We start from the raw sequence: 14,331 nt of genomic DNA, 5'->3' as shown, positions 1-14,331 counted from the left end.
ACTGTGTGAATGCATGTAAATATCACCCAATAGTCACTTCTTTTTGTCGCGACTCAAATCCACTCTAACATACGAGTTCTTACGGGTTTAATGACACCCCTGATGTCAGCAGTGGCACTTTATGGGAAGCGCTTAAAGCAACTATTTGGGGACAGGTGAAATCCTATATTTTTCAAATCATAAGGGCTGAACGTGCTAGGCTGGCGGAAATTGTAGAGGAACTGGTAAAACTCGATGGAACCTACTCCACCTCTCCATCCCCCAACTTATATAAGAAATGGCTACTACTGCACTTGGAACACAGCCTTTTAATGACACGCAAAGTTGAGAGACAGCTGCGACAATCCCTTTTTTGAGCAGAGCGATAAGGCAGGGACACTCAGCAGCAGGCCCATGCAGCTAGTGCTTCCAGACTGATCTTTAAAATTAAACTGCCGGACGGAAGCCACAGGTCTTTTTCTGATTTATACATCGCACTATATACCCCGCCACCTGAGAGACTGCTCCGCCACCTAGAGGTCTGTATTGGTATTGGTCTGTATCGCTTTGTATTGTATTGCATTGTATTGCATTGCATTGTACTGTCGACGTCATCTACGCATACGCATGCGCAGTGTTTGAAGTCACCGGGTTTCCCTCCACCTCGTCTCCTGAAAATATTGTTTTTAACTTAGTTTATCGATTCCATATTTGTAATCACTCGTGCCCAGCTTTTAATGTATTTATTTCTTCAAACGATCGACCGAAGCATTTAAGGATCGGGCCTGCGGTTGCCTCTGATCACACCAGAGAAGTAAAACACGGAAGTCATGACGCAGAATCGCACTAGCGACGGCCTGCACCCTAACCAGGAAGGGTCAAGACTTTTATCTGCAAACATTGACCTGACTATTGAGTCCTGCACCACCACCACTTCCTGACAACAACCCAGTGTTGGGATCAGGATGCAGTCACAGTTTAACATACCTCTCTGCGCTGCCCTTACCACAGACGCACAGCAAGCATAGCTGCAGTCTTACACACGTCTCCGCGCTCCCTGCGGATCACTTTACAGCTTGGTATCCTATACAAACGCTATGTGCCTCACGATCATCTACATTAATTAAATCAAAAATGAACAGAAGAGGAGCTACACAGAAAAACTTGATACAAATCAACACCAAATTTGCGATAATGCAACAACATCAGAAAATAAAATGACTTTTAAACATCAGATCTCTGTCATCTAAAGCTGTATTAATTAATGATTTGATATCAGATAACCATATTGACGTACTCTGTCTGACTGAAACCTGGCTGTGTCATAAAGAATATATTAGCCTAAATGAATCCACTCCTCCCAGTCATATTAATACTCATATTCCTTGGAGGCAGTGGCCGAGGAGGAGGCGTTGCAGCTATTTATGACTCAGGCCTATTAATTAACCCTAAACCTGAACTAAATTATAATTAATTTGAAAGTCTTGTTCTTAATCTTTCCTATTCAACCTGGAAAACTGTGCAGCCCATGATACTGTACATGTTATAGTGTATCGTGCTCCTGGTCCGTACTCTGAATTTCTATCTGAATTCTCAGAGTTTCTGTCAAATTTAGTCCTTTAATCTGATAAAGTAATCATTGTAGGATATTTTAATATTCATGTGGACATTGTTAATAATAGCCTTAGTACTGCGTTTATATTACTGTACTGCCTCTATTAGATTCAATTGGTTTTAGTCAAAGTGTACATAAACCTACCCACTGTTTTAATCACACCCTCGACCTTGTTTTGGCTTATGGTGTGGAAATCAATGACTTTCTTTTCACATAATCCTATTTTATCAGACCATTATTTAATAACTTTTGAATTCATAGTACAGGACTACTCACCTCTGGGCAAAAGTTTTTACACTAGATGTTTATCTGATAATGCTGTAACCAGATTTAAGGAATCGAATCCATCTACATTTAATTGAATGCCTTATCCTAATATTCCATATTCCTGCACTAACGTTTGTCTCTCTTAAATTGAACACTTTGTTGACAGTGTTGCAGGCTCACTACGAACAACACTCTTTTAAAAAAGAAGACAATGAAACGGTGGAAGTTAGCTCCGTGGCATAACTCACAAACCAGTGAACTAAAACAAATATCGCGAAAATTGGAAAGTAAATGGCGTTCTACTACATTGGAGGAATCTTGCTTAGTTTGGCATGAAAGTCTAAAAACATATAGGAAGGCCCTCCGTAATGCCAGAGCAGCCTATTACTCATCTTTAATAGAGGAGAATAAGAACAATCCTTGATTTTCTTTCAGCACTGTAGCCAGGCTGACAGAGAGCCACAGCCATTGAGCCATGTATTCCTATAACCCTCAGTAGTAATGACTTCATGACCTACTTTAATGACAAAATTATAACTATTAGAGACTAAATCAACTCGCTTGGCACCAATTTTTCTTCAAACCCAGCAACCTTAGAAACAACTGTTTGACCTGATATATTCTTGGACTGCTTTTCTGCAGTTGACCTTAACAAATTTACCTCTACTATTTACGCATCAAAGCCCTCTACTTGTCTCCTAGACTCTATTCCTCTACTTTTCTCCTAGACTCTATTCCAACTAGGTTACTTAAAGAAGTGTTACCTTTAGTTAGCCCTCCTGTATTATATATGATTAACATGTCTTTATCAGTAGGTTATGTACCACAGTCTTTTAAAGTAGCTGTAATTAAACCTCTTCTTAAAAAGCCCAGTCTGGATCCTGAGGTACTAGCCAACTATAGACCTATATCTAACCTTCCTTTTCTCTCTAATATCCTCGAGAAATTAGTCGCCAATCAGCTGTGTGACTTTTTACATAATAATGAGTTATTTGAGGACTTGCAGTCAGGATTTAGAGCAAATCATAGCACTGAGACAGCACTGGTAAAAATTAACGACCTTCTAATAGCTTCAGACAAAAGACTTGTCTCTGTACTTGTTCTACTAGATCTTAGTGCTGCATTCGACACTATTGACCACCGCATCCTGCTACAGAGACTGGATTATCTAATTAGCATTAAAGGAACCGCACTGAGCTGGTTTAAGTCTTATTTATCAGATAGATCTCAGTTTGTACATGTTAATGACAAATCCTCTATGCACACTGAAGTCAGTCACATCACCTCAGGGTTCTGTCCTTGGACCGATTCTATTCACCTTATATATGCTTCCCTTAGGAAATATGGGAAAGGAAGCACTCCATAAATTTTCATTGTTATGCTGATGATGCACAATTCGATTTATAAACCAGAAGAAACTCAAATGTGCATTAAGGAAATAAAAAGCTGGATTACCTGCAATTTTCTGATGTTAAATTTAGAAAAAAATGAAGTTATTGTACTTGGCCCCAAAGGCTTCCGAAACGCAATAGCTAAAGATATTGTTACTCTGGATGATGTTGTGTTGTCCTCCACTGCATATGTTCACCTGCGTAATATTGCGAAAATTAGGAAATTTGGGCCTCATTTATCAATCTTGCGTGAAAACGGGCGCAGATCTGAGCGCAGAATTGGTCGTAGGAAAGGACCCACGTGTGATTTATGAAACATTCGTATCTGACCAATCTCAGCGTACGAATGAGCGGGCCTTGATAAATGCTGCGGCTGAATTCGAAATATCCCGAATATCACCTATAATGCGAGGGGGTGCATTTCACTGCAGGGGTTCTGAATACGGCACAACACCAGCGCTCTTGCTCTGTAGCGGGGTTTGCCAGCGGGGTTATTAGGTATTCTGTTAGAGGATAACCTTTGTCACTTAGAAGAACCATACCAAGATGTTAATCATCTGATACCTTGTGTGATTTAATGCAATTTATCGAGGGTAGCCACTTACCGAGGAGATGACTTTGGCTCTGCAGTGCCCCTTGCTGCAGCCACGCTTCAACACATTCATCCTGTCAGGGTTGCGGGTGGCTGGAGCCAAGCTGTTTTGAAATATAAAAGAATCGTGTGCCCCCCCCCCACCACATTTAAAAGCGACAGCTTGGCATCACAAATCACCTGTACAGTAACGAGTGGTAGTTTTTGCGATTGATGAACGCGTAATCATTCATGGATGGTGCCTTCAGACGCACATGAGTAGAATCAATTGCTCCAACCACAATTTTCATTTATTTTATTAGTTTTAAGAATCCGTTTTGATCTGCTCTTAATATGTGACTGCTTATGCTTAATGACAGCTGAGGTTTGTTAATTATTTTCAGTCAGATTTTGCTGTACTGCACCGCAAAATCCACAGGCTGAAATGTGCGTACAGGATCTCAGACCAGACGTGAGATTTGATCGTAGCTCCCGCTCACGTCCATATTGATAAATGCCGACGTTTGGGGTTAGGGTTTGCCAGGAAATGGTCGTACGCACGTTTTTCTGCCGTCAGTCGTTCGATAAATGAGGGCCATTGTGTCTCAAAAAGATGTAGAAAAACTAGTCCATACATTTGTTACTTCTAGGCTGGACAACTGCAACTCCTTATTATCAGGCTGCTCCAATAAGTCTGTTAAGAGTCTCCATTTGGTCCAAAATGCTGCAGCTCGTGTACTAACTAAAACAAACCAAAGAGAACATATTTCTCCTGTAATAGCCTCTTTTCACTGGCTACCTGTAAAATCTAGAATAGTATTTAAAATCCTTCTCCTCACCTCTAAAGCTCTTATTGGTCAGGCTCCGCCGTATCTTAAAGACCTCATAGTACCGTATCACCCGACTATATCGCTGCACTCTGAGAATGCAGGGCTACTTGTCGTTCCTAAAGTCTTCAAAAATAGAATGGGAGGCAGAGCCTTCAGTTACCAAGCTCCTCTCCTGTGGAACTAAATCCCAAGTGTTATTCGGGAGGTAGACACTGTCCCCATATTTAAGAGTAAACTGAAAACTTTCCTTTTTGATAAAGCTTACAGCTAGGGCTTACGAGCCCTCAGCTAAGTTATTATTTTTAAAGCTGAGTTTGTTTAGCTTAATGATGCTGCTATAAGCCTAGTCTGCCGGGGATACTACTTTTCCTAATACTCTGACCTTCTCTCCTCTCTGTCTGTGTCATTCATGTCTCATCAGTGCATGTTACTAATTCAACCTCTTCCCCGGAGTTGTTTGTGCTTTGTCGTCTCGCAGGTCTCTGCTGATCGTGGTGGTGCCTGCTGCCGTTGTTCTGTGTAGGTCTCTGCTGATCGTGGTGGTGCCTGAGTGTGTCTGTCTCTCTGTCTTTTGTCTGTCTTTGTCTTTCTATCTTTCTCTTTCCTTTTCTTCCTCCCCAACCGGTCAAGACAGATGGCCGTCCTCCACAGAGCTGGGTCTGTCCAACGTTCCTGCCTGTTATAGGGAAGGTTTTCGTTGCCACCGTACTCTACGGGGGAATTGTTGGGTCTATACCTACTCTGTATAGTGTCCTGAGATAACTTTTGTTATTATTTGGCACTATAAATAAAATTGAATTGAACTGAAATTGAATTAATGCCACCCAATTACTGCTGCGACCCCTAATCCCTTAGACTGTTTAACGTATCCTCAGATTTATGAGAATATCTCTCGGGAACTTGGTTGACCCATATCTCTGTTGGAGGTGCATGAAGCAGTCAAGTGTATGCAAAACAGTGAAATCTCCTGGTCCCAATGGTTTTACAGTTGAGTTCTTGAAAGCGTACTCTACACTATTAGCCCCCATCCTTGTGAGAATGTTCAATGCAAGGACCAGCCTCTCCATGACCTTCAGAATGTGAGAGGTCAGTGCAATCGGCCTGTAGTCATTCAGTGCCACAGGATGTCCTTTAGGCACTGGAACAAGGCAGGATGTTTTCCAGAGCACTGGCACTCTCTGAAGGTGGAGGCTCAGGTTATAGAGGTGCTGGAGAACTCCGCAGAGCTGGCTGGCACAGGCCTTCAGCACGCAAGGGCTGATGTGGTCTGGTCCAGCAGCTTTCCTCTGACTGAGCTTCTCCAGCTCTCTCCTTACCTGGCTGGCTGTGATGTTAAGTCCAGAGTGGGGGGTAGGAGGTAGTGCAGAGTGGTGACGTTTGTAAGCAGCTGTGGGGGAGTTGCGAGGGTCCTGAGGGAGGGGGGTGTGAGACGGTCTGTGGTGGGGGGAGGGGGAGCAGGAGGTGGTGGAACCTGGTGTCTGCTGCGGGGGTTGGTGTGGGGTTGTTGGGCTGGTCACCTCTGTGACCAGAGGTAGTTGTTCAGAGGAGCAGCAGGGGGGCTGCTGGGGGAGCTGGGGTCGAACCTGTTGAAAAACAGGTTTAACTTGTTTGCACGTTGTTCATTTCCCTCAGCTCTTCCTCCTCCTCTCCTCTGGAAGCCGGTGATCTCACTTTTCCCCCTGCAGCTCCTTCAGGGACCTTTTCCGCAAGTACTTCCAGCCGCTATTCAATAAATGCAAGTCTGACTTTTCTTGATGGGCGGCCCTCCCCCTCTCCCTTGCAGGCTGGGTTAATCTTATCGAGATGGTAATTTTACCAAAGTTTCTGTTTCTTTTTCAACATCTCCCAATTTTGTCTTAAATCGTTATTCACTAATCTAGACCAACAACTTAACGCCTTTATTTGGCAGTGTAAACCAGCCCGTATAAAAAAAAATCATTCTTAAACTACGGATGTCTGCCCACCGTGGGCTCACACTGAGCTTACATCTTCTTGCTGCTCTTTGCATTCTACGATTTGCTCACAACTCTCCATAACTGCCCACAAGGTTTCATCTAATCTATATATATTTTAATGTTGTTTTTGTTTTTCTCTTTCTTGAATTACTTTATTTGTTTTTGCAATTAGTTTCAATTGACTTTACCTATCTACTTATATTACCGTATTTTCCGCACTATAAGGCGCACCACATTATAAGGCGCACCTTCAATGCATGGCTTATTTTGAAACTTTTTTCACATATAAGGCGCACCGCATTATAAGGCGCATAGAATAGATGCTACAGTCGAGGCTGCGGTTACGTTATGCATCCATTAGATAGAGCAGCGCTAAAGGGAATGTCAACAATATTGGTCCATATATAAGGATTATATATGGACCAATATTGAGCACCGGATTACAAGGCGCACTGTCGGCTTTTGAGAAATGTGAAGGTTTTATAGGTGCGCTTTATAGTGCGGAAAATACGGTAGATGTTATTCGGTTACTTGGTTTGTTATTGTGTCTGACGTGGATTGTTGGGAGGGATAGCGGGGTTCATGCTGGGTTTTTTTCTGTTTTTGTCTTTTTTTCACCAAACAGACACACTGTATTATTATTAAACATTTTTGTGTTTTTTTTGTTTTTAAATGTTTGTTTCCATAGAAAAAATGTTGCACAATTAAAAAAGGTCTTTTCTTTGTTCATTTTCATTCATAGTATTTTGAGTTTCATATTAAATGTAATATGACCCACTTAGCTGTAGTGTGAATGTTGTTAATGCAGGAGTACATGGTGCTGTTTGTACTCATCTGCCCAACCTACAGTGTGCATGTGTGGCTGCATTCCTCAGATTTCTGACAGCTCTGCTCCTGCCCTACTCTATTTGTATGCATGGTTGGCTTTGCACAGCAGGGGTGGACAGAATAATAGTTGCTGAGCTGCAGAAAGCTTGAGCTGCAACATAGAACGTTTAAATGCAATGCATTGTACACATTTCCTCCTGGACAACCTTTTAGGATTTTTAGAAATTGTTTCTTGCTTTAACTCTTACTGTATGGAAAGTCATGAAAAGATGTCTAATCCTCCTTTTTGTTTTTTTCCTCATTAGTCTTCCTTCTTAGTTTTTTTTCTTGCAAAACAAGCTTTCAACAGCTGAGCCAACCTTCAAACTCAGCTAAACTTGGAGTAGGAACATACAAATGTCTGAGGTCTTGGTCTCTGAATTATTGACTTGTGTGTTCTCTCTTCTGCTCATGTTTTTCATGAGAAGTGTGCCCTGTCAGGAAGACTTTATATCCTGTCTACAGCAGCACCATTGTTCTCCTCACTTCCTGTTTCCTCAGCACAAAAACTGGGTTCTGTAAAGCAGAAGGAGTGACAGATGAGTTTCCAGCTGCACTCATTAAATGAGCATACAGTATATCGTGGTCTAATTCTATTTTACCTGTGTGTGTTCACTAGTGTGGATCATATCTGACTGTACAGCGTGTGTCACTCCACTGCAAAGTCTGGTGAGAGACATTAATCATGTTCAGGTCTTGACAAAGTACACAACATGTCTTTCTGCTCCTCTTTTAATCCAGGGGTGCTCCTGCAGGCCTCAGTGCCCTCCTTTGCCAGGCAGCACTTTCCCAACTGCTGCAGGATGACCTTTCACCCTTCCACTGCCCCCAGGAAGCTGAGGACGACCAGGGAGAGGAACTGCAAGTAGTCTGTAAGGTTTCAGCTTTAGGCTCAGCTTGGAGGCTAGTTTATGGGGCTCTTAAATCATACTGTGCTATACTGAGGGATGTCTATAATGTTTTTTGAATTATATAAAATGTTCAACACACACAAAAAAGTAACATCTACAGACAAACTTACAAACATACACAATTTGGATTAAAAAACAGAGATAAATATGACAATGATTCAGCCAATACCGTTAAAAATAAATAATAGAAAAGCATATGGTCAATAATAGCAAAAGGGAATAGGGACTGAGAGTTACGGTGTCCAATAATTGACCCCAGGTACTCAATCGTTTCATAAAAACCACGTGTCTTGTCTCTATCCCTGAGTCTAGTTCCCTAAGCCATCTGGAGAAACAAGACAAACTGGTATCGTCCAATTCTCTTGGCTATCATTATACCAAACAGAAGGGTCTGCTGTACAGTATGAGGCAATCCCCTTCCCGTTTACACACCAGTGTTTACCCTACCATTATATTGGGGGACGCCCCGCCCCCCTAACGGCACCCCCCAGCCCTCTTGAAAGTCAAGTTAATTTTATTTAATTGTATTTTCAGAATAGTGTCAGATCACAACAGGAGTCATTTAAGGATCCCTTTACTATAAAACAGCTCTATACCTTGTCCTTTTAGTAAACTAACTAAATAGCCTTATCTTATTTACACAACAGCATGTAAATTCTGTCTCTACATGGTTGGCTGTTTACAATTCTCAGAAAACTCCGACATCATTGGAGATTCACTTGTTCAAAGATTGTTTGTTAAACTGTTTGTGAAGAGGCTCCACTCCTAAGAGGAAAACAAAACTGAAACTCATCGAGGGTCCTTTATTATTTTGCTTGAGAAGATTATTCACTCCTACAAAGAACAACTAAAACAGAATCAAACTAATTTTCAAATCTTTATTTATTTTGTTGTGCTTGAAACCGAAAAGTTCAATTCAATTCAATTCAATTTTATTTATAGTGTCAAATCATAACAAAAGTTATCTCAGGACACTTTACAGAGTAGGTAAAGACCACACTCAATGACTTATTTATGATTTACATAGACCCAACAATTCCTCTGTAGAGTACAGTGGCAACGAAAACCTTCCCTATAACAGGCAGGAACGTCAGACAGACCCAGCTCTGTGGAGGACGGCCATCTGTCTTGACCGGTTGGGGAGGAAGAAAAGGAGAGAGAAAGAGAGAAAAGACACACAGATGGACAGAGAGAGACAGACACACTTCCAGAGATGCAAGCAAAGCCTAACAGTAACTATAATATTTATAGTAATGTGAATATAACGTATATATTAAGGCAGTTAATACAACAGAATAGTAGAAACAAGCACAGCTAAGGTGACAGAATATGAAAATGATAATAATTATGGTGGCAAACATGATCAATGATGAGTAGTGGCAATAGCAGCTACGATACAGCTACAAATTTTATAGTTTATTAAACTAGTGATAGTATATATGAGTAACAGTGACAATAGCAGCAGGAAGCGTCATGTAGGACCATAGTAGCAAGCACCACCACGATCAGCAGAGACCTGCGAGACGACAAAGCACAAACAGCTCCGGGGAAGAAGCTGAATCAGTAACATGCATTGATGGGACATGAATGATTCAGACAGAGAGGAGAGAAGCTCAGAGTATCAGGAAAAGTATTATCCCCCGGCAGACTAGGCCTATAGCAGCATAATTAAGCAGAATAAAGTCTCATCGTAAGCCCTAGCTGTAAGCTTTATCAAAAAGGAAAGTTTTAAGTTTACTCTTAAATATGGGGACAGTGTCTGCCTCCCGAATAACATTTGGGAGTTTGTTCCACAGGAGAGGAGCTTGGTAGCTGAAGGCTCTGCCTCCCATTCTACTTTTGGAGACTCTAGGAACGACGAGTAGCCCTGCATTCTCAGAGCGCAGAGATCTAGTTGGGTGATACGGTACTATGAGCTCTTTAAGATACGACGGAGCCTGACCAATAAGAGCTTTGTACGTAAGGAGAAGGATTTTAAATTCTATTCTAGATTTTACAGGTAGCCAGTGCAGAGAAGCTAATACAGGAGAAATATGTTCTCTTCTATTTGTTTTAGTTAGTACACGAGCTGCAGCATTTTGGACCAACTGGAGACTCTTAACAGACTTATTGGAGCAGCCTGATAATAAGGAATTGCAATAGTCCAGCCTAGAAGTAACAAATGCATGAACAAGTTTCTCTGCATCTTTCTGAGACACAATGTTCCTAATTTTTGCAATATTACGCAGGTGAAAATATGCAGTCCTTGTTGTTAGTTTTATGTGAGAATCGAAGGACAAATCCTGATCAAAAATAACACCCAGATTCCTTACTGTGGTGCTGGAGGACAACACAACATCATCCAGAGTAACAATGTCTTTAGCTATTGAATTTCGGAGGCCTTTGGGGCCAAGTACAATAATTTCAGTTTTGTCTGAGTTTAACATCAGAAAATTGCAGGTCATCCAGCTTTTTATTTCCTTAATGCACATTTGAAGTTTATCTAACTGATGGGTTTCTTCTGGTTTGATCGACAAATATAATTGTGTATCATCAGCATAACAATGAAAGTTAATGGAGTGCTTCCTTATAATATTTCCTAAGGGAAGCATATATAAGGTGAAAAGAATCGGTCCAAGGACAGAACCCTGTGGGACTCCGTGACTAACTTTAGTGTGCATGGAGGATTTGTCATTAACATGTACAAACTGAGATCTATCTGATAAATATGACTTAAACCAGCTCAGTGCGGTTCCTTTAATGCCGATCAGATGCTCTAGTCTGTGTAGCAGGATGTGATGGTCAATAGTGTCGAAGGCAGCACTAAGATCTAGTAAGACAAGTACAGAGACAAGTCCTTTGTCTGTAGCTATTAGAAGGTCGTTAGTAATTTTCACCAGTGCTGTCTCAGTGCTATGATTTGCTCTAAATCCTGACTGGAAATCCTCAAATAACTCATTATTATGTAAAAAGTCACACAACTGATTGGCAACTAATTTCTCGAGGATCTTAGAGAGAAAAGGAAGGTTAGATATAGGTCTATAGTTGGCTAGTACCTCAGGATCAAGACTGGGCTTTTTAAGAAGAGGTTTAATTACAGCTACTTTAAAAGACATTGGTACATAACCTGCTGATAAAGACATGTTAATCATATCTAATACAGGAGTGCTAATTAAAGGTAACACTTCTTTAAGTAACCTAGTTGGAATAGAGTCTAGAAGACAAGTAGAAGGTTTTGATGCTGAAATAGTAGAGGTTAATTTGTTAAGGTCGACTGTAGAAAAGCAGTCCAAGAATATATCAGGTCGTACAGTTTGTAAGGTTCCTGGGTTCGATGAAAGATTGGTGCCAAGCGAGTTGATTTTGTCCCTTATAGTTATAATTTTGTCATTAAAGAAGGTCATGAAGTCGTTACTGCTGAGGGTTATAGGAATACATGGCTCAATAGAGCTGTGGCTCTCTGTCAGCCTGGCTACAGTGCTGAAAAGAAATCTAGGATTGTTCTTATTCTCCTCTATTAAAGATGAGTAATATGCTGCTCTGGCATTACGGAGGTCCTTCCTATAGGTTTTAAGACTTTCTTGCCAAACTAAGTGAGATTCCTCCAGTTTAGTGGAGCGCCATTTACTTTCCAACTTTCGCGATAATTGTTTTAATTCACGGGTTTGTGAGTTATACCACGGAGCTAACTTCCTCTGTTTTATTATCTTCTTTTTTAAAGGAGCAACAGAGTCAAGTGTTGTTCTTAGAGAGCCTGCAACACTTTCAACAAGGTGATCAATTTCAGAGAAAAGTGATTTTTGTTTTGACTTTAACTGTCTCTGTTGGGGAACATTATTTGGACCTTTTGGACAATTCTTTAAAATATATTTTCTGATGCAGAGGGTAGTTCATTGCGCAATACACTGATTTAGACTTAGACTTAGACTTCTCTTTATCCTTTGGGATGACTTCCGCAAGGAAATTAAGATTCCAGCAGCTTACAAAACAACACAAGGGAGTTATAAAAAATACAGTAAAGGATAACCAGTAAACTCTTAGTAAATAAATACAGAAAGTATAAAAAAAACAAAACATTAAGCAATAAACTCTTAGTTCAATATATGTGAGGTATATGTAACCTGTGATGGCCCTTACATTTTCCCAGACCTCCCTCATGTTATTCTGCCTTAGCTTCTGCTCCACTTTTCTCCTGTAGGTGTCCTTAGCTTCCCTTACAGTGTTTCAGCTTCTGCTGTGCTGCCTTCATGTGCTGCAGCAAGTTCACATTCGCCATGATTACGGAGGGAATCAATGGCTTGTAGCACCTCCGATTCTCCGCTCGCTCTGCCTTTAGCTTCGCCCTGGCCTTGTAGCCCCTGGGTCTCCTCCTCAGCTCCGCCGGGACGGGGTGTCGTATCCCCGCTCGTCCCTTTGTGCGTAGAGCCAGCAGTTCCTCTCTCTTGTAATTGAGAAAACTGTCTCTTTGTTGCATTTTAAAGTTAGAAATATCCATAGGATATATATAAAACACACAATCTCTTCACAAGAAGAGTAAAAAGTAAGAGGTCAAAATAAGGTAAAAGAGCTAAAAAACTGAGAGCTACTGGAGAGGCAGCCGTCTCCTTCAGCGCCAGAGAGAGAGAGAATTGCATTGTGGCTCTGATTATTACTTGTATAATTGTGATCCTTCTGTCAGGTGATTTTAACACGCGAGGAGCAACGTCGCGGCAATAGAGGAGGGTCGAGAAGGGACGGGCTTGTGGAGATAAGATTTAAGCCATGTCTCCCCTTTGTTGTGATGGGAAATGTACGGTCTCTCTACAACAAAATGGATGAACTGATAAACGCAGAGCCACCAGGAGTAACGTGAGTGTAGTCTGATGTGTTTCACGGAGACATGGCTGCACAGGGACATTACGGACCAGAACATATCCGTGGATGGCTTCAACACCATTTGTGCTGACCGGGATCTCACCAAGAGCGGTAAGGGAAAAGGAGGGGGGCTTGCTGTTCTACTAAACAGCAGATGGTGTATCCTGGTCATATAACCATTAAAGAACAGCTCTGTAGCCCGGATGTTGAACTGCTGTCCGTTAGACTTGTATATACCATCTGCCTAGAGCGATCCCAAGCTTCATCCCTGTTGTTCTGTACATTCCTCCCTCTGCAAACCCGACATCTGCCTGCAGCAACATACACATCACCATCTCCAGACTCCCGACTCAACACCCCAGTGCCCTCATCATCATGTCGGAAGACTTTAACCACGTCACCTTGGATAGAGTTCTGCTGACCTTCCAACAGTACGTGATCTGTTCTACCAGAGAGGAGAGGACTCTGTACCTTATGTATGCAAACTTTAAGGATGCATACATCTCCTCTTCTCTCACCCCTCTGAGCAGATCAGATCACAACCTGGTTAACCTCAAACCCTGCTATGTGCCTCTGGTGAAGAGAAAGCCTACGACCAGAAGGACTGTGAGGAGGTGGTCTGTGGAGGCTTATGAGACACTGCAGGGCTGCTTTGAAGTGACTGACTGACCTGCACTTTGAGCCACACAGGGAGGACATCAATCGGCTCACTGAATGCATCACGGACTGTCCCAGCTCAGACTGTACCCTGCTAGCTGAATGAAAAGAAGAAAACGTTCAGAGATGGCAACCGTGATGAGGTGAGGAGAGTGCAGGGGGTACTCAAACTTAAAATAAAGGAGGCTAAAGACAATTATAGGAGAAAGCTGGAGAATAAACTCCAGGGAAACAACATGATGGATGTGTGGAGTGTCATGGTCAGCGGGTTCCAGAAGACTGGTAGCACAGGGTTGGAGGACCGTGTGGACCAGGCCAATGAAATTAACCTTTTTTTCAATAGGTTTAGAACTTGCGGCCCATCCCCCACATGACTATGCAGCTAGCTGCCCCTCAACTACTGCCACTTGTTTTGACTGCCCCTCACCACCTTACTTCACACCTACCTATTCCAC

The 14,331-nt window shown here is 41.9% G+C and overlaps 1 protein-coding gene across 3 annotated transcripts in view; it reads left to right on the top strand.

The window, feature by feature from the left end:
• ppm1f (protein phosphatase, Mg2+/Mn2+ dependent, 1F) overlaps window positions 1–14,331 on the top strand; it is a 61,531-nt gene that overhangs the window by 26,354 nt on the left and 20,846 nt on the right. For all 3 annotated transcript variants that reach the window (XM_083912410.1, XM_083912409.1, XM_083912408.1), the window contains exon 3: window positions 8,217–8,347. In XM_083912410.1, coding sequence (XP_083768536.1) covers window positions 8,217–8,347 — 131 coding nt within the window. The remainder of the gene's footprint in view (window positions 1–8,216; window positions 8,348–14,331) is intronic.

Source organism: Echiichthys vipera (assembly GCF_963691815.1).
Source record: "Echiichthys vipera genome assembly, chromosome: 4".
NCBI lineage: Eukaryota > Metazoa > Chordata > Actinopteri > Perciformes > Trachinidae > Echiichthys > Echiichthys vipera.
Note: the sequence above shows the minus strand (reverse complement) of the source record. Positions and strands in the feature narration are given on the sequence as shown.